Below are 21,743 nucleotides of genomic sequence, written 5' to 3'. Positions count from 1 at the left end.
GGCTGAAGGATTTGTCATCATAAATGTTCATCCTTATCCCCATGAGGGCTAAGTGTGATGTATGCCTGCCTTTAAGTGACAAATTGCATTTTGTTGGCTTTTTGCTGTTCTTCCCAGTTTACCTCTGATAATTGCAGGAATGCTTTCAGATGGCTGCTGAGGCTGGGGAGGCTGGTTCTGAGGCTAGTCTCAGAAGCTACCTGGATATCACAAACATTGTAGTTACAGAAGGATGAACTGTGTGCTTGGTTACTATTTTGGTATTTTTTCTCTGAGGATAAAGAAGTTACTTATTTCTTCTGAACAAGGTTTCAATCCTAGCAGAAGAATATGAGCGTTAGATATGAAAGAAGAACTGCTATGTGTTTAAAAACAAAAACAAAAAACAAAACGCATACCAACAAATATGCATGTAAAAGCAGTTTGTATTTACCACTTTTACAGCTAAACACTGCAATACGTGTGCACGAATACTGTATTTTTTACATAATTTTGAAGAATGTATGAATTTGTAAAGAAAAATGTGTGAATTTATAAGTTGAGTATTATTGAGACTTTCTTCTACCTAGATTTTATACTGCTATGTATGATGTATTTATAAAGCATGAAGCCTTGTTAGACATCTCTGAAAAAAAAAAAAAGAGTTTATTATTATTATTATTATTATTATTATTATTATTATTATTATTTTAATTAATCCCATGCTGTCGTGCTCATGTTTTTTAGGATCCTGGATTAGGAAGGAGATCTTAGTTGCAATGAAATTCAGTAGTTGTTATTTTATTGCTCTTGTTTTCCCCTTAAAGTATGTATACTATAAATAGCATGCTATGCGTATTCTTGCCTTTATAGCACATAATTCCCAAGAAAATCTACTTTCCTAGGATGCTTCTTTTATCATATTTTATTTATTTGTTTATTTATAAACTGTTATGCCAACCCAAATAAGTTTTAGGAAGAGAAGCAAAACATGCAATACGAATTGAACATTAGCTCTACAAGTTTAGAGCTGTAACTGTATTGTAATCTCTTTGAGTTGCAGTACATTTGAAAGTATGTTGTGGTCTCACCCCAATGCTTAACAAACATTTCTTTGCCTCAGCCCCCTCCTGCAGTTTTACAGAACTAGGATTTGCTTTTAAGAAGAGGCAAAACCTAGATGCAGCAGAAAGTTTGTCATTCAGGTCTAATGCGCATTTGCGGTACTCAGAAGAGAATCCTTGGCTCGTATGCTACTGTTTCATATTCATGAACACTAGACTCACATTTTATACACATAAATCTGCTGAAAGGCAAAGCAAACCCGATGGAAAACCTTAAACTAGGAATGGTGTATTATCAGTGCTAAGAAAAAATGTTTTCTTGGGTTTTATTTACTTGACTCATTCTACTATGGATTCCAAGCTTTTCAGCAAACAATTGTATCCTCAGTTAGAAAAAGAAAAAGTTTTGGTACCAAATAAAAATACTATTATGTGATAGCTGTTTAACAGAGCCAGTTTTACCAGCTGAATATATTGCATCTAATTTATTGCCCTATTAGCTGAGAACAAAATTCTTCTGTATTTTTTTTAGTCGATGCAGAATACTTTTGAGAGCAATTTAAAATAAATGCATGTAACATTTAGGGTTATACTGTAATTTATTCTTCTAAATGTGACTTTGATCCTATTTTAAAAACAGAACAAAATACGACTTGAGGCTAATATGCATAATGCTCAGATTTTAGTGCCAAAATGGAGTGTCTTTCCACTTCTGCATGGTTTCTCTGTACTTATTTTTAGCATGGTTGTACGTATGCTCAACATACTATACACTGTTTTTTGTTTTTTGTTTTTTTTTAAAAAGGTAAACAAACAGTTTTGTTATGAAGTAGGTGTCACAAAGAAGTAAATGGGCAAAACATAATTTATCATGCCCTTTTTCTGGTAAGATAAATCAACACCTACTAGTCCTCTGATTTATCAGACCTTTCATTGCAATACTTGCTTTTGTGAAGTGTTATGTAGTGATGTTATGTCAAAGGTAGACCTTGTTCTTATTGATCCTTTACTCTCAAAGTCAACTTTATGGAATGTTGCAGCAAATGTGCCCCAATTACTGTGTTATATTCTGAAAGCAGTTCACATTACATACACTTTCATATGCAGTTTAATTTCTGAGATTAAACAGCTATGTACTACTAAATGAGATTTGCACTGTAATTTTTGGATTTTAAAGATAATTTTAAAAATTAATTATGGATGTTAGAAAATTATGCAAGATTTGAGGGTCTTTTGATGCATACGTTCGTTGTTTCTCTTTTTTTTGTGTGCATGTTTATGTGCTTAAATGTAGTACAATGATAGCATGCAATTACAATTTTGCTTGGCTTAAAACATGGCTAAATTCAATTCTCTAGTGGTTTTTGACAGAGTAGTGAATTCTAAGAGAGATTTTAACATCCAAATATGTGCTGTTGCATTCAGAAGTTTTTAAATAATATTTGAAACTGATTTGGCAAGTATTAGGAAAAGGATTTAGTACTTAAAGAGTTCAGTATGTCATCTTTCTTTGCTACCTGTATCATAAAATTTAGATTTTTTTTTTCATAGAATTGATGCTGAACCTCAATCTTTTTTTTTTTTCCCAACACAAAATATTGATGTTGCATTTGTAATATACTAGGGGAATACTAATCTTGTTGCTGTTGCATATGGATGCTGAGCAAAGTTGTCATTCCATGTTAAGAAATGTTTTTAAAAAGTTTTAATAAAAATATTCTGAAATATTTTAACCTTAGAACACAAACTGAGTTTTAAGTAACTTCTGTTTTTATTGGAAACCTTCAACAGGTCTCAAAATCAGCACAAGCCAGAGTAAGTTAGTTCAACATTATAAAAGACTGCTTCATCAAATTAAGGAATTTTAGATTAAGTAGGCTTTTAGCCTTTTCAGAATGGAAAGTCATTTCCTTTCATATGTAATATGCTTTTCTCATATGTATGGATGACTACAGGTTTTGCTATTTTTGTTGTTTTTCCTGTTTTAAGATTTAAGTTCTGGATAACGTTTACCCTTTGACACAACCACTTTCTCTCAATAAACAGTTTGCTGATGAGAGCAGTTGCTGGGGAGATTGCTTCCAGACTGTTCTGTTGCAGCTGAGTAAAAAAGTAAAAGCCAGGGTGCACCTTACAGTGTTGTCCTCTTGGTTTTCCTGCTCTGTTTCTGTTTTGTTGAGGGTAGTGCAATGGGCCTCCTATAGTCAGTATTCTCTTGCAGCTGTGAAGGCTGTTACTTAGCGAGGATCCACGAAGGACAGTACTTTGATATCTATGCTGAGAGATCAAGATAAATGTTTTCTCTTGAGGATAACATGTATTCTCTCTTTTTTGTATCTCTAGCAAATTGTTCCATGCTTTTTTGTAAATTTTAAATACCTTTTTGCATACAACACTATCGAATGTTGTGACTGCCTTGTTTCTATATTTCTTTGCATGCAGGAACGTCAGTATCTGCCTTCTAGCAGTTAACATCTAGAAGCATCACTGTGTTAAAAACCAGAAATGCCAATGTAGGGAACCTGAAATGTTGATTTCTTATTATCTTGTTTCTAGCCTTATCAATAGTGTTCTCTTCTATATAGAAGGTAACATCTGATATGTTTTTGTTAGTTGGTAAATTCTGAGCTAGACCTGAAGCCCATTCTTAGTATTTACTGCTGCACATCGAGCAAATTAATTTTCTGTCCACATGTAGTGATCTTTTAGGCTAAATTTAGTTTTGGATTCAAATTTAGGCACAGCTTTATGAGCATTTGTCAAACATACAGGCTAAGAATGGGGTCAAAATCAAAATGAGTTCTTGTTCAAAGCAGTGCAACTGTGATTTAAAAAAAAAGTGTTCCTTAAAAGACTTGCACAACTCGAAGCATTTTGTTAAGTCTTCATCTGTCTTGGACTAGGTGTTCCACGCTTCAGTACCTGACTGCTTCTACTCCTTGTGCTGCTGAGATAATATACTGTGTATATGCATTCCTTCTACAAAGTAATAATCACTTTTTGAAGCACAGAGAATAGTGGAAAAGACAAAATTTCTTATTTTTCTTTGGTTTTTCTTTGGAGATGATGACATTTTTCTGTGCCTCTTCAAAGTATATAGCGAAGTAAAGTGACTACCCCCAACCACTAGAAACTCCTAAAAATCCTGTTGGTTGTGAATTATAAAGTTACCAACCCCTGGCATCTTTCTGAATGCCCTTCCAAATTTTACAAAATGGACTCATGTTTTACACAGTATCTGGATTTAGGAAATATGAAAAGATTACTAATAAACTGAAGCACATTTCCTTGCTAAGTAGTATCCTGAGAAAGCATAGCAATATCATTCAGGTAACTACAGAAGTCCATGAGAATATGAAACGAGAAGGCACCTTGACACTACCATAAAATCTTTATGAAGTTATTCAGGGATGGGAGAAGGAGGACATGGAGAACTGGGGATTTCTATTTTTAAAATTTTGTATTATGAACTAAGCATGGAACTGCAAAAATAATGGTCCTCTACCTGCTGGAGAGACTAAAGTGAACAGATTCTCCCCTGATTTGGCCTATATTATTGAACCCATTGTAAATTATGTTTTCCAATTTAAAAATGCTAAACAAATGAAAATGTTAGAAGTAATTTGGAGATGGATTAAAATCAGCCAGCGTGGCAGTGGTTGGAAACAGCCTAGCTTGTTCCATTTTTATCTATTCTCTTGAACAAGGACTGAACTTTGTAGTGAATTATGAGCAGTTAGTATCAGGAGGCATGTTTTACATGTACTTTCTGAAAATTGATTCAATTGAGTACTTCATATATTTCAAATCAGATTTTGAATGTTTGTATTCTAAATACCCTTTGTGCTTTGCAGTTCTGTTTATTCTTTTTGTTTCTGCTATTACAAAATCTATCATCAAGCTCAAACCTACTTAAATGTGAAAGAGCAACTATTCAGGACGCCAAGTGTTGACATGTAGTTTAGTAACATTTATTAAGTATTAATGACATCTGACAGTCTAATGAAATATCACAGCCCGATTGTCTGATTGGGGAGAGAGTGAGAGGCAGACTGGCTTTGGCACACAAATACTAATCTGCTATTTACAGCTTTCCCAAGTCCTGGTGAACAAGTGGAAGATATTTGCTATGGTTTAATTGTCAGTGCTGCTGGGTGGGAAGAGTGCCCCTTCTCTCATCTTTGTGAGTGTTTACAGCAGACCAGTTCTTGGTCCTCTTTCGGTTCCTCTGTCTAGGCCATGATCACTAAGATATTATCTTTTTCTTTCCCTGTCTGAGCTATCAAGAAGTTATTATTTCTTTAGTCATTCTTTCCCTAAATATAGATGAAGAAAGATAAAGTAATACCTTCCAGTGGGTGGATGTGATGCTAAATTTAGTATCCACAAACTGTCTTACAAAACTTCAGTAAAAGGTAATATGTACATACCGGGGTATAAAAGCAATAAGGATATTACATATATCACGTTCTGCATCAACAGTTTATGTACAGTAGATTTTTTTGGTGCAATTTGATATGTTTATTTTTAACATTTTTCTCTATCAACTAAGTACAAGCATGATTTTAACATGGGTTTATGGTTGCATTATGAAACTGTCATCTGCTTCAGATCTCAACATATGCCATTATTACAGGAAGTAAAAACATAGCCAACATCAGAAAAGCATTTTTTTTTGTGCCTCATTAGTCAGAAATATCTGCCAAAACCTTGCCCTCTTGTGCTAATGACTGACTTTTCCTACTGCTGGCCTCCTAAGTTGCTGGCATTATGGGCTGAGGTTGCCACTGTAGGTGTGCTTTTCACTGGCGCCAGCCTACTGCTTACTACCACGTTGGACTTGAGTTTGTTTCTATTGGATTCTAGAGATGCTATGGAAGCTCTCCAGTGGCTAGTTTAACACCAGTTTAACACCTTTAAACTTATATGCCTGCTAAGCAGAGCTGTATAATACAAGGAAGATATACTTTTTGTGTATATATATGTGTGTTTATTTTTATATTCTAAATTGGAAATCAGATTCCAAATGCTGTGCACTTTATGAAAATGTGTTCTTTTCCATCAGTGTTGTTATAGAAGAATTCATATGAAATGTGTATGTATTTAAGATCATATCTGAAGCAAGTAATGCTTCATTTCATTCATTTGAAAACAGCCAATTTGGAAAAACAGCAAGTTAGCCATGTGAAGGTGTTATTCCCATTAAATTACTTATGCTTAAAACGGGCTATTCATGTTCTTCTCTAAAAGATTGGCACTTTATGCCCGTGCAGTATTAATTTCCTTGGAGATAGTAAACAGACAAGCTTATGTGATTTAATCAGTTTATCAATTAATAATTCATCAATCAGTGCATCAACTGCAAAGCTTTTAAAAATACATTAAGGCAAAAATAGAGGCAGATCATTGGAAGTTAATAGATTTTAGGAAAAGGAAGGAGAAAAATAGTTAAAAGTCCCAGGTGAAGCGTTAACTTCAGAACATTTCTGAAGTTGAATGTTTCCACTCTAGAAAATGAAAACTTGGCCATTCTTAACACAACACACAATAGCTTAAATAGTTTATTATGCTGGAGTCACAATATTGTGTCACAGGTAGAGCATCGCTGGTTAAATTTGTCTGATTTTTCCACCCAAGAAAGTAGAGTGCTAAGTGATGTATAATGTTTGTTCATTTTATGGCATTTTATTTTTAGCTTTCATTCAGTTTCGCCTTCATGTTTTTAATAAAAACCAAATGAATTTAGGCTGTGACTGAAGCTTTGTTTCAACAAAGAATTCCATTGATACAGAATTTAAGATTTATTGTCAAAAAGTTTGGTAGAGAAAAGACCAGCTCCCAAATATGCCCAGTGTGTGCAGGGGGGATGATGCGTATATGTGTCTGTCTATGTACATATTTATATACGTAAGTAAGGAAATGCATAGAATGAAATGTATAAATATAAGATTAAAACCTTGGAACTGGGATTATTTTTTACCATTTAAATTGAAAGTTTATGTGCTTTGTGTATAAGTCTCATTAGCTGATATAGCCCAGGTGCAAATAAAATCATCAGGAACTATAATTTTCTGCTATTTTATACTACAACAGAGAAGGGTGAATGTGCAGCTGTTTTTTTTTTGTTTGTTTGTTTGTTCTTTTAATCTGCTGTCTGCCTCATTTCTTCTTACTGTTCGATCTCAACTGCTAAGTAAGCATTAGGAGAAAGGGAAGCTAATGATTACAGAAAAAGATTTTTAAACAGCAAAAGAGTACTGTTGTATAGCAGTTCCTTCACACACCTGACCAAACTCTTAAAATCATAGAAAGCAAATGTTAAATGATTTAAAAAATAGAGCTTTTACTCTTCCTTCTTAATGTTGCAATTACCATTTATACTTTAGTTCAATAACTTACAATGCCAGACCTCCAACCGTTGATGCAGTGAACCCAATAAAATTCTCTGCTGGTGAAGGAGCATACAAAGCATGCAGTGGCTTTACTCTATTTCTATGGATTTTGTGAATTGCCATCCACTCTATTTCCCTATCTGCTTCAGAACAACTTTTCATTTCATGACATTTTCAGTTTGACAGTCAAAACTCAGCTTGTTCGTACATTTGTCCCTCAGTACCAGGTCAGTGAGGCTGTCACCACTTTGAAATGCTGCTTCTTTCCATGCCCATGTCCTTTGGAATTCAGGTTTCACTTTGGAGTGCATGGGAAAAACTTGTTAGTGAGAGCTGGTGAGTGGTTCCTGTTAGTATAGTGCTTTTCTGCTTTTAATAATTGTTTTTTACAATGCATTGAAAACATATTGTGCTTTTGTCATTTGAAATATGACTAGAAAATTTTTCTTGTTATAGATGTAAAGTTCATAGTTGAGACTAACTGTGAAAAGCTGATTTAACCTCTTTCCATCTGGTCATTCCGCTGAGATGTCAAATTTCATTCTTCGTTTAAGAAAGAAAATGGCAGTATCATTTGTTTAAAGAATGTACATAGCAAATTGATTTGAAAATAGAACAGTTTCAGACACAGGGAATTAAACTTGCCTTGACTTTTATTCTCCTGCCAAAAATGATGCAATAATGATGGATAACAATTTTAAATGTATTTATGTCATCCTAAAAGATGTAGTTTCTCTATTTATTAAGTACATTGCTAATAATTTGCATAGTAGTGATTTTAGCATGATTGTATTTGTATGTAGCTGCAGATGCTGTGAGTGCCTGGATACGTGACAGCTACAGCTTTTTTTGCATGCATACTCATATAAGGTTTGTATCTGTGTGCTTCAGGATCTTGATAATGAGCTGTAGGTCAGAGTAAGCAGTGGCCAGGATCTCTGGTATTCCCTTACCTTGTGTCTCTGTTGAGTGCCTTGCTTGACACACCTGATGTGGTCCCAGGGGTACATAGGGCCAGGCAGTGTTTGGAACCAACACTTACTTTTAAGTGGCCACCAGAGGTTGCTGCAGAACGATGTACACAGCTGGGAATAGGTTTGCTTTCTGCCTACATCCCGTAAATGGTGTTAGGTTCCTCGTTTTGAATTCAAAGCTGAATCCTGACCTTAGCAACAAATTGCACAGTTCTGGTTCTGACGTGATTGTTTTTTCCAATGGAGTTGAAGCAAAGGTTAGCCCTGACTCCTTGTATATGTTTATGTCATTACATAAAAATTTATTTCTCTGTGTGCCAGTTTAATAGTGGGGACCAAAAACATTGGTTCAGCATCTGTGTTTCTATAGCTGACTATATGAAGAAATTTCTTAGGATGAAAATTAATTTTTCTACTGTGGATTTGGGGTAGGGCTTGAAAGTTTGCTTGCTAAAAATGTAAAAATGTCTGTTGGTTTTATTTGTTAGCTTTAGAAAATTCTAAAAATGCTGGTTTTGATTACATAGTATTTGTGTTTATATTTTTCATCAATTCAGTAAGCATGTATACATTGTGGGAAACATTTTCTTCACAATTACACGAATGTAACAAATCTTACATGTCTCAATATGCATAAGAAGCAAGGAGATGAAATCAAGAAGTGTGGGAGGAAAGATCACTTGAAAGAATATGCTCAAGAGGATAAATGTTAGGAACTGTGTGGCTTATATGTAATAATGTAACCTCACACATGAATATATGCTATTTCAGGTTTTTCTGAGACTATGTTGAGGCAAAAGTACACGGGTCTTATTGATGCGTAGTTTCAAACACTTTTATTGTTTGCTTGGAATGTAACAACACTTTAAGCACCCTTACTTCATAACTTAATGTCTGTTTCTGTGAGTCTGTAAATCCATCTTTATGTGCGTTAAAATGATGATTTTGTGCCTAGGAATTGCATCCAGGCAATCATGCTAAATGAAATTCTGTGTTCAGAAAGCAACAGGAAAATGCACTGCCAGATGAAGCACAGTTTCCTTACGCTCCCTCACAAAAATTACAGCTGTATTATTTTCTAAATATCAGCTGCAGCTAGTAAGTTACTGTGTGTGTAAAACGAGAAGAACAGTTTGAAAAGAGTTTAGCAGCAGTTTGCCCAGCCTATGGTATTAGTGAGTGAAGATACAAGTCGTTCATGCAGATCAAATCAAAGAAGTGTTCATTAAAGCATTTATGCTACATCGTGTATGATGTAAAAAGTGAAGAAAATATCTAAAACTTATTTTATCCAAGTTAAATGAACTTTAGAAAATGGAGAAATGAGAGATAGTTTATCTGTAACTAAAACGTAGCTAGAGCTACTCTTAGTCTTACCTTATTAGCTAGCTCTTGATTGCATTTAGAAAAGGAATGTTCATTTCTTTTCATTTCTTCATGTTATGCTTAGTTATCCTTACTATAGGATTGCAAAACAGTAAGTCGGCTGACGTTCTCCTTCCAAAAATGCCACACCAGAAGCAGTGTCCATGTGAAACTTGAGAAAGTGTAGTGTCGAGGATGGAAAATCCATAGAAAGGTGTTAGAAACAGAACCACTTTTCTCATTCCTTTTTAAGATACAACAGTGGGATTTGGAAAATTGGGGTAATTCCTTGGATAGATAACTATTTATAGGAAGCTTGCTTTTAATTGCAGTTTGTAGGTTTTAAAGAGTGGGACTGGAGCTCAGGGGCATCTTTTTCAAAAGCAATAGAGCTAGACTTCAGAACTAGCTTAGAAAACCCACAGCACTGCGGTTCCCAGATACTACCATAGTGAGAAGTAGAGGCACATAGAAACTATGCATCTAAGAGAAGATTTTGAATTAAAAGTCGAATGTCTTAGAAAATTTGAAAGTAAGAATTACTGAAATGTTACTTTGGGTAGAATAGAATACACATTTTTTTGTGGTTTTCATTTATCATCTTCTGAAAGTGAGAATACAGTTATGAGGGCCACATTTTAAATTTTGCTCCCAGGTCCAATTTTGATGGTTGTGCTCATGTTTTAGTATTCTGAGTAATCATTTGTCCATACATTTCAGTATCTTGTTATGTTTCCTATATTTCTGCCTCACTATGCTATATATAAATATAAATAAATGTATATATATGGGTGTGTATGTATATATATATATGTGTGTGTGTGTGTGTCTACACACATAAAATATACATCACCTTAATCAGTGAATAAATAGCTTTTACTGGTTTGCATTCAATAGATTATGTATTAGCTTATTATTTTTTTTACTATTAGTACTATTAGCTCAATTTTATTTATTTATTTATTTATTTATTTATTTAATTAGCTTCCATCTAATTCAGTTTAAGTTTTTATTTGTGAAAATGTACATGTGAGAAAGAGACGACACTGTCTCTAGGGGAAGCAGAGCTCTTAAAAATGTAAACTATATACTTTGCAAAAAGAAGTCGCAGCATGCGTTTTTGTGGACTGTTAACTCTTAACAGCTTCTATGGGAAAGGTAAACTTTTCATGCCAAATGTCCTAAACTCATATTAGATATCTCCAGAAAGAGGGCATCGCCAGACAGATAATGATTGCACTTATTCATTTCTTCATTTCTCATTCAGTAAAATGTATTTCTAAATAACCTAAAATAAAGGTGAAATAAATGTTTTGGTATGTATATATATAAAATTATATGAATATACAGCAAATTTATACTTCCTATTTAAAATACCTTGCAAAGAAATGTCACAGCCAATGACATAGCTAGAAGACAAGGGAGCAAGCAAACATACATATGTTTTGTACACTGGTATAAACATTTCTTAGTTGTGTGCTTCTTTGTGTTACACACTTCTGCTTTAGCTGGCTACTTAACAGCCACACTGGTGTAAGGTAATAGTTGTGAAGTTTCTGTTAAGCTGATGGTCACAGCCTCTCTTACACAGAAAAATTAAGCCTTAACCTGCAATTGAGCAAGGCCTCAAGTTTAGGAAGACTGTACCAACTAGTCAGGAGAGGCCAGAGTAGGACGAGTGATGGAAGCTGATCTTCAAAGAGGAAATAGAGTCCTATTTTGGAATAGGAGGTGATTATGTGAATGTTCTCAGAAGAATGTTTATATATCTTCCTATATTCTGGTCTGTATTTCTTGGTCTTATTTTATTTCCCTTGCCCACAGGAAATCCATCTTACATTTTTGAAATGGCTTGAGGAGAATGTAAATGCTGAAGGATTAATAGAATCCAGCAAAGTGTCTCTTAAATTTGTTTCATCTTGTGAATCGAAAATGGAAATAACTCCATCTCTTATGTCAGTCGTCACCAAGATGGGAAACTTCTCATCAGAACATTTCAGCCTGGAGACATATCAGCAGAATCTACGAACAAAGAAACTTGGAAAGATTGTTTTATTTACTGAAGTTACCACCACAACAATGAATCTTCTGGACGGGTAAGACAGTGATCCAGACCATCTTGAGTAAGCTTTCTGATCTGGAGTGTGCAATTATAGTTATACAGTTTTCAGAAAGAAGCATTTTTCTCTTTTTTTAATTGGTCACCTACAAGATACCCAAAGTCAAAGCAGCTGATTGTATTTCAGATAGGATGTAAAAGAGAATTTTGTGTTCACAGAATATTAACTGATAGTGTATAAAAAGCTAAGCTATAAAGGTTGGGAAGGCTTAGCGTGACAGCTTTTTACTTATTGGTCACCTTAATTGTTACTCCTCTTGAAAATCATTAAAACTATCATAGTAATGTTTAAGGTAGTAAGTATCCACATCTAGGACATTACATACATTTTCCAGTGCAAGTTATTTTCTAAGCTAGTTATTTAACAAAAGTAATACCAAATAGATTGGGGCATTAGTTTTAACATTGCTGATTCTTCATTCTGTTTAATATCGTTTTGCTCAATATTCCACTAAAATGTTCTTTGGTACTTGGTGGTTTGTTTGTTCACTTGTTTTAAACCTTTGAGAAGTCGTTGCTCTTCAGAACAGATTTTTCTGTATGTTTCTAGCTGTACCTATAACTCTTCTTGATAGCCACTTTTGAGTATCAATATTCATTCACTTACAGAAATTGCAGGTGAATTTTACTGTTGAAAATAATTTCAGTAATTTTGATCTGGATTTTTCTATGAACATAATCAGATAAACGACCTTGAATATTATTGTATCTGGTTAATTAACTAGTAATAATAGCTTTACTTGGAATCAAACATAAACTTCAAAACCAAACTATTTTGTGTATGTGCGTATGTACACATGTTCATACATTAAAAAATGTTGCTGTCCAATTTTGCCACAACCCTTTTCCCAGATGTACATCTTGGTCCTGCAGCTGATTTTATGAGAGCTTTTGGGCATAGGCAGGCTTTCTTTTTCAGTAGTGCCCGAAAGGGAAAAAGGGCTTTTTAATTGAAACATTTGTAGTATTCATTTCTTTTCATTCAAGCCCATTGGATTGAAAGAAGACTTATTGGGAAGAAACAGTAGGAGTGATAACTTAATATGTCAGCACCTTTAGTCATTGACAGTTGTTTTTGGTGGTACTCAGTATCAGTATCTACACGTCTCAGTAAGATGAAGCGTACTATTAGGAATTTGTGAGTTTATTTAGATATCACAAACTAAATATAATTACGCCTGGTTATTTTAATTATTACATCCAGTAGTCAAGGGAGCTGAGTGAAGTGGTCCTGGTTTTTTAGTGAACCTGGAACCTTTTATCTCTAAAGTGATGTCACAGCAGGGTATTCAATTCTCAGATTTTTTTCTTACTAAGTAGTGCAAAAGTAATGAAGTGACTCTTCAAGATTTTCCCCCTTGTGATGCAACTCAAGTAGCTGGTTTTCAGTCTGTAAACCAGATGTAAACCAGATCTATCTCTCAGGTGAGAAGATGGTCCTACTTGGCTTATAGTTTGGGAAATAAAATTTCTTATAGTAAGCCTTTTAATTCAAAATGTTTGTCTTAAGTATTGTGGTTGATGCTATTGTAAATACGCTATTGCCAATGGATGAAAGAATAATAATGTGATGTCATTCGTAGTTCAGCAAAATATCTTGAGACTTCATAAAGAGTATCAATGCATAAACTGCTAGAAATTGATGCAATTATCTATTAGATCTTTTTCACAGATGAAAAGTATGTCAGTTTATACTGTGCTTCCATAAGAACCAATATGGATGCATTAGGATATATAGTATGCCACTTTTTTCTGCTTGCCAGTTCTAAGTGAAAGGAAAATATGTACTGGGAGAAAGAGTTGCTTTGCTTATACACACACAAAAAATTACCTGTTTGTCATTTGTAAGTATACGTTGTATGTATATGTACATATCTGTAATCAAATATTGCAATAAGCAAAATAGCCAAAGTTTGTGATGACTGAAAATATGACTCAGATACCTCAGTAACTTATTCCATTGGATTAGCAGCAAATTTATTTAGTAAATTATTTAGTAAATTATAAATGAATGTAGCATTTAGCTTCTGTGGCTTTAGATTTTCTTATATCCCTCCCACAAACTGAATTGCAAAGTTTTGCCTACCTTCCTTTTCATTTCCCCAAACCTTCATACCCCCAAAAAATTAAGACATCGAGAGAGAAAGTGGGCTGGAACTAATTTAATGGCTGAGTGACCTCACAGTAGAGAAACAGCCGGAGCCTAATAGGGGTCTTTGTCTACATTTCCACCCTGGCTGGTAACGTGCCAGTCAAAAGTCAAGCAAGAGGAACAGGTGGAAGCTATTAGACCTGTCATAAAGTTTGAAAAATTGATTCTGGAGTCTAAGTGAATAGATTGAACTTGACAGTGTTGTCCTAAAGATTCTAAGGGAAAATTCTGTAGTTTAATCTGGAATCCCTTGATTGTTCATTAGCTCTCCAGATGGCATGTCTTAACATTTTGCATATTAACATACATTCTTTATTGTCATTGGCATATGTTTATATGTCCTAAGGTAACAAGCAAAGTGTGAATTCACCTGTAAGTATCTAAAATTAAGTGAATTAGTCTAATTGCAAAACAAAGATTTGCTTAAATATCATATAGTTTTAAATAATGAAAATTGTCTCAATGTTTTCAAGTTAGAAGCTAAAGTGAATTGTAGGAGTCTATTTCTAAAAGCATTTCAACTTTTGTTTCCTAAACTAGAATTTAAAATCCTTACCAAAGGTAGGATCTCCTGTCTTTTTTTTTTCTTTAAAGGGTTATTCTTTCTGCAAGTCAGAGAGGAATTTATTTCAGAAGCCTTGTGTATTTATTCAAATATATTTATCCCAGTGCCACCTGACCAATTTAACCTTTCTAGAAGCAGTTCCACATTCGGTGTCTTTTCAGAGAATGGATGAAATTGTATGATTTACAGTGAAACATTATTTTTAAAGATACATCTGCTGTAGTGGTACAAGTACTGGATTGTGGAGATGCACTTAATAGGCTTGCAAGACCTGAGGTTGATAAATGAGTGTTTATTTCTACTACACTTAAATTGACTGGAATGGTTTCTTGACTGTTTCATTAAAAATAAATAAATTAGATATTCAGTTTTATTCTTTACTGGCACCTATTATCTTGTTTCAGTACTTTATTTGGCAGAAGTTGTGATTCAAACATTACCAAGTGAGCATATGATATACTGTACATAAAATTACATTGTGGAATCTTTCCCCAGTATTTAAGAGTGAAGGCAGCTTTCACTGCGCCATTGTTAGGAAAAGTTTGATACAACAATGGTGTGTTTCAATTAAAATGAAATGTGGGAGAAAATTACTCTCATAAATGCTGAATAGGATATTTAAATAAAATGTCAGTTTAAAATAAACAATTTCCAAACAGTTAAAATCTTTGCCAAAGAAAGTCCTTTGTGTTTTTAGTGGCTGTTTAGTTTTTCTTTATAGTTTTCAAGATTCATTGTACTACAGCTCTAATTTCAGAAAGCATGCATTAGGACTCAAAATTTATGTTAAAACTCACTCATGTGCTGCTCAAGCAGATTAGTGAAAAGTAAAAACTGATTATATCTGAATGAAATTGGAATGCCAGTTCAGAGGTACAGATGAGTTGAGATTGACAAACTGTATTTTGTACCTAGTGGGTTTTGTTTTTTTTCCCCCACATCCTTGTAATATTTTACTCTATGTAAACAAAGCAGACACCTGTTTAGTCATTTAATGCACCTCCATGATCTCTTAAATTCTCTGTTTAAACCATATTTTATATGAAATAAATTAAAAAATTAAAATCAGATGAGGGGTTGGGGTTGGTTTGAAAAGTGGTTTGAAGACAGAAACTTGGAATTAACACAGCACACACAAAATATGCCATATAGTCACAGTGTGTGTATTCATCATCAGACATGTCTGTCTAAAACCTCTCAGGTATTTGCATCAGAATTCCATGATGACTGGATGACAAGCACAAACTGTTGCTCTTGCAGCTATTGACTCAACTTGATTGGCCATTTTCTTTAAATCTCTGGAAATTGTTTACTGCTTCTAGTGATACCTTGGCAAGCCATGTCTCATAACGTAGGCTCAGTTGAGTGGAGGAAGCAGTTGTGCTGTGTGGTCAAAACCAGTTGCAAGAAGGCTGGTTTTCACAATATTTGCAAATAGAAATTTTGCTTTTGCTCACATGAAGATGCATGGGTAGTTGGATTACAAAGTCTTCAAAGAGTAATCTTTTTTAGTGTGATTCTAGTACATCAATAGTCTTCTGTAGATACATATCTTATCACCAATATTAACACTTTGTAAAAATTACCACCCTATGTTCTACATCTTTCCCCCTGAAAAGTGCATGTTAAGAGTAGAAAATGCAATGGTGGCAAGGAGGGATTCCTTTGTCTGAGGAAATAGGCATTGCTGTTGGATATTTTGAAAATTTATGCTGATAAATTGGTCAATTGTTCTTAAATGTATTTTCTACGTAATCATTAATACAGATAGATAAAATAAATATTTTATCATTTTGGATAACCAGTTCTTCCTTATGTAGAGAGATCTCAAAATAGCATATGTCACTTTTAAAACCTAAGATTCTTTGTTGTTTTTTTGTTTGTTTGTTTCTTGAGCTGTACTGGGGGAGAGGAATGCTTGATAAATACCTAACCTGAAAACTGAAGTTAGATACTAGTGACTGGAGATCTGCTCTTTAATGAATTTCACTCTTTTTTTATCTACATCTCTCCCATTCAAATTAGCCTTGATCCAGTACCATGTTCTTTTATCAGTGTGGTTACTAATTTTTAAATTTGTTTACTTTCTTTTTAGGACTGAATTTGCAACAGGATTTTTATTCTCAAAAGAAAAAATGTTGGTGTACTGGAATAGCTGCTTCCATGCTTGTTTTCCTTGAGGATATATATATTTTTTTCTGTTGTCGCCATTTTGTGCCTCTCTTTGGTGCTAGAGGATAGCTCAAGTAGCAGAATGTTTACTTCCCTTGAACCAAATTAATTTCAACAGTAACTTTTACTAATTCAGGTTTAAAACGTATATTATTTCCTTCCATATTCTTCTGTTCACTTATTGGTACTGTTTTGCGTCATCCTATGTTAGAGAAAGCTGTCCTTCGCCCTGATAACAAAAGATCATACAGGAATTTTTGTAAGGCAGCCAAGAGTCTGTTCCCTTCCTTGCCTGTGAGGAATTCGGAAGTTTTTGGCGCTGATTTGGTTCTGTGCCATTCCCAGACTCTTCCTTGAGATACCATTTTTCATTACATGCTTGCTGAAAGACTTCTGTATTAGGATTTGTCAGCTCCTTTGAGTCAATTTTCCTTGCCTTTCTTTCCACCTGTTGTGAATGATTCGTAAGGGCACTGAACAATTAGGTCCCTATTTTCTTGTCACGCACCTTGTGTATCTGATTTTCCATGGAATTGAAGACAAAATATGTTCCTTTTAATTTTTTTTATTATGTAAAATTAGTAGATTTTCTTCCTGTTAATGAAGTGGGCCCCCTTCTTGCATGGTTTCTGTCAGTGTAGGGGGAGGTTTGACATTCCTAAAGGGGATTGAATTATAAAAAAGAATACCCGTTTTGCAGAGCAATTAACCCACATGGAACTCTTACAGTATATTGCATTATCCCACTGCTGGAAGTTCCTAAACAATTTGTATTGTGATATGAATACTTACTTATCCTTGGGATGCCCATCATTTGTTAAATATGAGAGGTAACCTTACAAAACTGCTCAGTTAAAGTGATAGCTAGAGAATGGAAAAGAAAGGATTTGAAGAATATCTTCCTGTTTTGTTTTACATGGTGCTGTCTTTGTGCACACATTTTAAAACAAACTTTTCAAATTAAGATGAAAAAACTTGAATGCTGAAATTAAAAATCACACTTCTTTGAAAAACAGGATTGCCTTGAGAAAGTGTTGTATTTTACAGTACAATATATGTAATATAACAGAATACAATATGTGATATATTCTTAAATTATTTTTATTAATTTGCTAACTTTGCGACTGCCAATTCAACCTTTTAATTTTAAATTTTATTTAGTAGGAAAACTGTTGCTTAAGATGAAACTGTCTAGAAGCATTTGTGCATTACTGCTTGCACCTCATTGAGAAGGAGTATTAGGTTAGAAAATTGAGTTTTGATGGGAAGGCTTGAAATGTGTGGGTTATGGGTAATGACTCCTTTGAGAGAGGAGAAAGTAAAGAGATTTTTGTGCTTTTTCAATCATTTTGTATCATATTGTTAATCAAAACAGTCAATTCTGCAGTATCAGTGTGGACATGTAACAGATAAGGCTGTCATTCTTCACATGCTTTCTGTATACTTGGAAACCTGCCACCTTATTGCCATGTGTCCAAATTCAAAAAGGAATATCATCACTGAGGAAGTTTTGTGTTTATGGTAATAAGTAAGATGGACATAAATCAGTGTGATATGACCTGATGACTTAAAAAGGCGAGATAAGGCAAGAAGACTAAATACCTTGCTACCTGCCTCCATAGTTTACCTTCCTGAGGAGCTCAGAGCTTTGGTAACCAATGGCGCTACATTTATCTCCATGTCTCTTTACTATAATCATTAGACTAGTAGTAAATAAAAGATGATGCAGAAAAACATATCAGCTGTTAGGTATTTAGAAGCACTGGGAGGAGGATATGGAAGTGATGCGATAATGTGTGCTGTTACTCACAGATGCAGGTGAGGACACCTCAGTTTAGGAGCCAATAAGGATTCAGTTTGTCAAGACACTGCATGTTTCATACGCTGTAGATCTTCTAAAGTGATGTGCTGAAGATATGAAGATATTGCACATGCAAGTTCCGAACAGACTCCCGGTTTTATTCAGAAAATGGGAACTTGGAACTGGTTGGAAAAGTTGAACCTTGCATACTTTGCTTTGGCAACTCCTCTGGCCACTATAGTTGTTTTAAGGATTGCATAGGGCCTATTTCAGTCTTGGAAGTAGAATTACATTTGTCTAATTGTAGGAAGCTGATGGGAAGAATCCCTCTTATCAGCCTGAGACAGAAATGTGTTCTGTTTTGATAAAGTAAGTTTTGACTTTATCTGTTTTAATTGAAACTACAATGAAGATCTGAACTCTAAACTAAAATTAGATACAACCACACAAAATGTGAGTTACTCTGCAGAGAAGCCAGTTTCTCATTCTGACTCTACATGGAGAAGAATATAATCAAATTTCTTTGAAGCTTGAAATTAGGTCATGGCTTTCAGTTTCCATTTAGTACGTCTCCGTCTCTTTGCCCTTGCCAAAAAATCAAAAGGACAGAAGGTTTGGAATCATAATACTGTAGGAGCTAAGGTAAGATCTGATAGACTTAAGCATGACTGTTTTGAGGAATTTTAAACAGCACCTGTTCCAGTGCTGTTAAAAATAAACATACTGATTTTTTTATTATTATTATTCTTATGCTGCCAGTCAGAAGATAGTGATTTGGTTTCAAAATAATTCCCTGATTGTTTCCAGTGCCTAAACCTTTCAAAGCTTGCATAATTTCTACCTGAAGCAGTAAAATAAGAAAATTCCACAGAATCTGAATTCTTTTCTTAAATCCCACCGGCCTAATTTATTTTCACTTATACTCCTAGTTAAAATATTTTAAGAATCTGTTTGTATTCAAACGAACCCTTGCATTTATCACACCTCATATCATTGAGCCTAAAATGTCATGGCCTGTAGAATGGCGTGTAAAAACGGAGGTTCCCCCACTGCAGTTTTGTAATCCCCAGGATTGCTATAAAATACAGTACCTCGTGTTGCTTTCAAAAGAATTTACTGGCATTGTTCTTGTTGCTTAACAATTAAATGTGGATGAACTTCCAAATGTTTTTTTGTAAACTTGAACCAACCCTGCTTTTTTACTGATGATGATGATACTATCTGACATTAAACAAGCAAACAAACAAAAATGTTAAAAAAACATACGACAACAAAAAAAGAACGAAAACAAGTATTTTGAAAGTTTCTTAGCAAACACAACACTTTTATTGCATCTTACATTAAACAGCTGTGGAATACAACTGTAGGCTGTGTATAGACCTTTCTAGTTCATGCCTGAGAGGATCATTGATATATATATTCATAGAGGAATTAAATTGAGGGTAGTGAAAAGAAATCAAGAAGAGAAAGGAAAAAAGTAGGGAGGTGGAGGCTGAGATATAGGAAAGACAAAATAAATGTATGATATTCAAGGGAAACAAATGTGTCTTTACTGAATATTAATATTATATTAATAATAACATTAATATTAATAATATATCCCTAAGAAACCTTAAGGTAAAATAAGTAATATATAAAAAGGTTGCAATATAATTGGGAAAGAAATCTACACATTTTGAAGAGTGCTTAGCAAACCAATTATTTATGAGAAGTATAATATTCCATTTTTCTGGCACCTTATGTTCTGAAAGATATATTTTTTTAGTGCTTTAGTTTAGTTTTGTTGTTGTTGTTGTTCTGAAGTCCAAGAGGCAGGTTTTAACTCCACTTAAGCATGTGGTGATTACATTTCTAATTTTTTTGTTTGTTTGGGAATTGTGAAGTATGAGGAGAGGACTTCATTTCTTTCAGGTGAAAAATAATTTTCTATACCGTTTTTAATGAATCTTCAAATGATGATGGTCTGTTTTTTTGTTTGTTTTTAGCTGCACTTTTAATCATATACTCTTTAAAATATAATCATCAGAAACATTTTTGAATACTTAACCAGAATCCTCAAAATTGCTTATATTTCACAGTTTTAAAAATGTGGCATTCAACATATTGTGTTGTATATTTTGGATCTCATGTAATTCATTAAATTATGTGCTTCATGACAGTAGGAAAGGTTCAAAATTTATTCTACCCAACTATAATTTTTCCATCCTTTACTATCTTTATTCAAATACTGGACTAGGCAGGCCCTAAAACTGATTGGTAAACTCAGATGGCCTGTGGCTTTGTTTAAAACAAACAAACAAACAAACAGTGTTATTTTATATATTGTTGTATTTATCTTTCAGCTATAATATTTCATCCATGTAATCAATGGCTTAAACCTAAGACCTGATTTTCTCATATATCAAAACCATTTTGTCATACAAACAAGCTGCTACAGAACCAGTTCCCTTTTAATGTTGATTTTTGTATCTAGGAACTGAAGTTCAATTCACTTAGATTTCCACAGAGCAGTATGCTCTAGCCACACAGATGAAAATTGATTACAGAATATGCGATCATAGCTATTTCCTGGCATGCAATGCTCTTGAGCGTTTGGTGTGGGTTGTTTTTTTGTTTGTTTGTTTGTTTTTAATAATTTCTGATGAAAGAAGACGAGGAACTATTCTACTTAGCAGCCAAACATAGACTTCGTAGAACCAACAACGATATTATAAAATTGCTTTAATCTGAACTGTTGTTAATCTAAGCAGTTAATGTCTTTTGGGTGCACAAAAGACATGAAGACCATACAGGTAAACTGATTCTACTTTCTAATCTGTGTTTGTGGAATCACAGAATGTCTTGAATTGGAAGGGAGCTCAAAGCCCACCCACCCCAACCCTTGCCATGAGCAGGGCTGTTCCCCACCAGCTCAGGCTGCTCAGGGCCCCATCCAACCTGGCCTTGAGCGCCTCCAGGGATGGGGCACCACAGCTTCTCTGGGCACTTGTGCTAGCACTGCAGTTTCCAGTAGTTTTCACACCAACTTCCAGCATTTTGCTTTGTCAGTAATTTTTGTTTATTTTCTAGTTTTTGTTCAATTTGGTATATGTTTGAGATAAAATGCAATTTACTTTTGCCACTAATTGATGAGTGCCTTTGTCATTAGTTAATAACTTTT

The 21,743-nt window shown here is 34.2% G+C and overlaps 1 protein-coding gene across 1 annotated transcript in view; it reads left to right on the top strand.

Moving 5' to 3' along the window:
* Positions 1 to 21,743, top strand: part of HLCS (holocarboxylase synthetase) — a 116,463-nt gene that overhangs the window by 25,164 nt on the left and 69,556 nt on the right. The window contains exon 6 of the mRNA XM_003202932.4: positions 11,599 to 11,870. Coding sequence (XP_003202980.2) covers positions 11,599 to 11,870 — 272 coding nt within the window. The remainder of the gene's footprint in view (positions 1 to 11,598; positions 11,871 to 21,743) is intronic.

The sequence above is a fragment of the Meleagris gallopavo genome, chromosome 1 (assembly GCF_000146605.3).
Source record: "Meleagris gallopavo isolate NT-WF06-2002-E0010 breed Aviagen turkey brand Nicholas breeding stock chromosome 1, Turkey_5.1, whole genome shotgun sequence".
Lineage (NCBI taxonomy): Eukaryota > Metazoa > Chordata > Aves > Galliformes > Phasianidae > Meleagris > Meleagris gallopavo.
The sequence above is the reverse complement of the archived record's forward strand: the minus strand, read 5'-3'. Positions and strand labels throughout refer to the sequence as shown.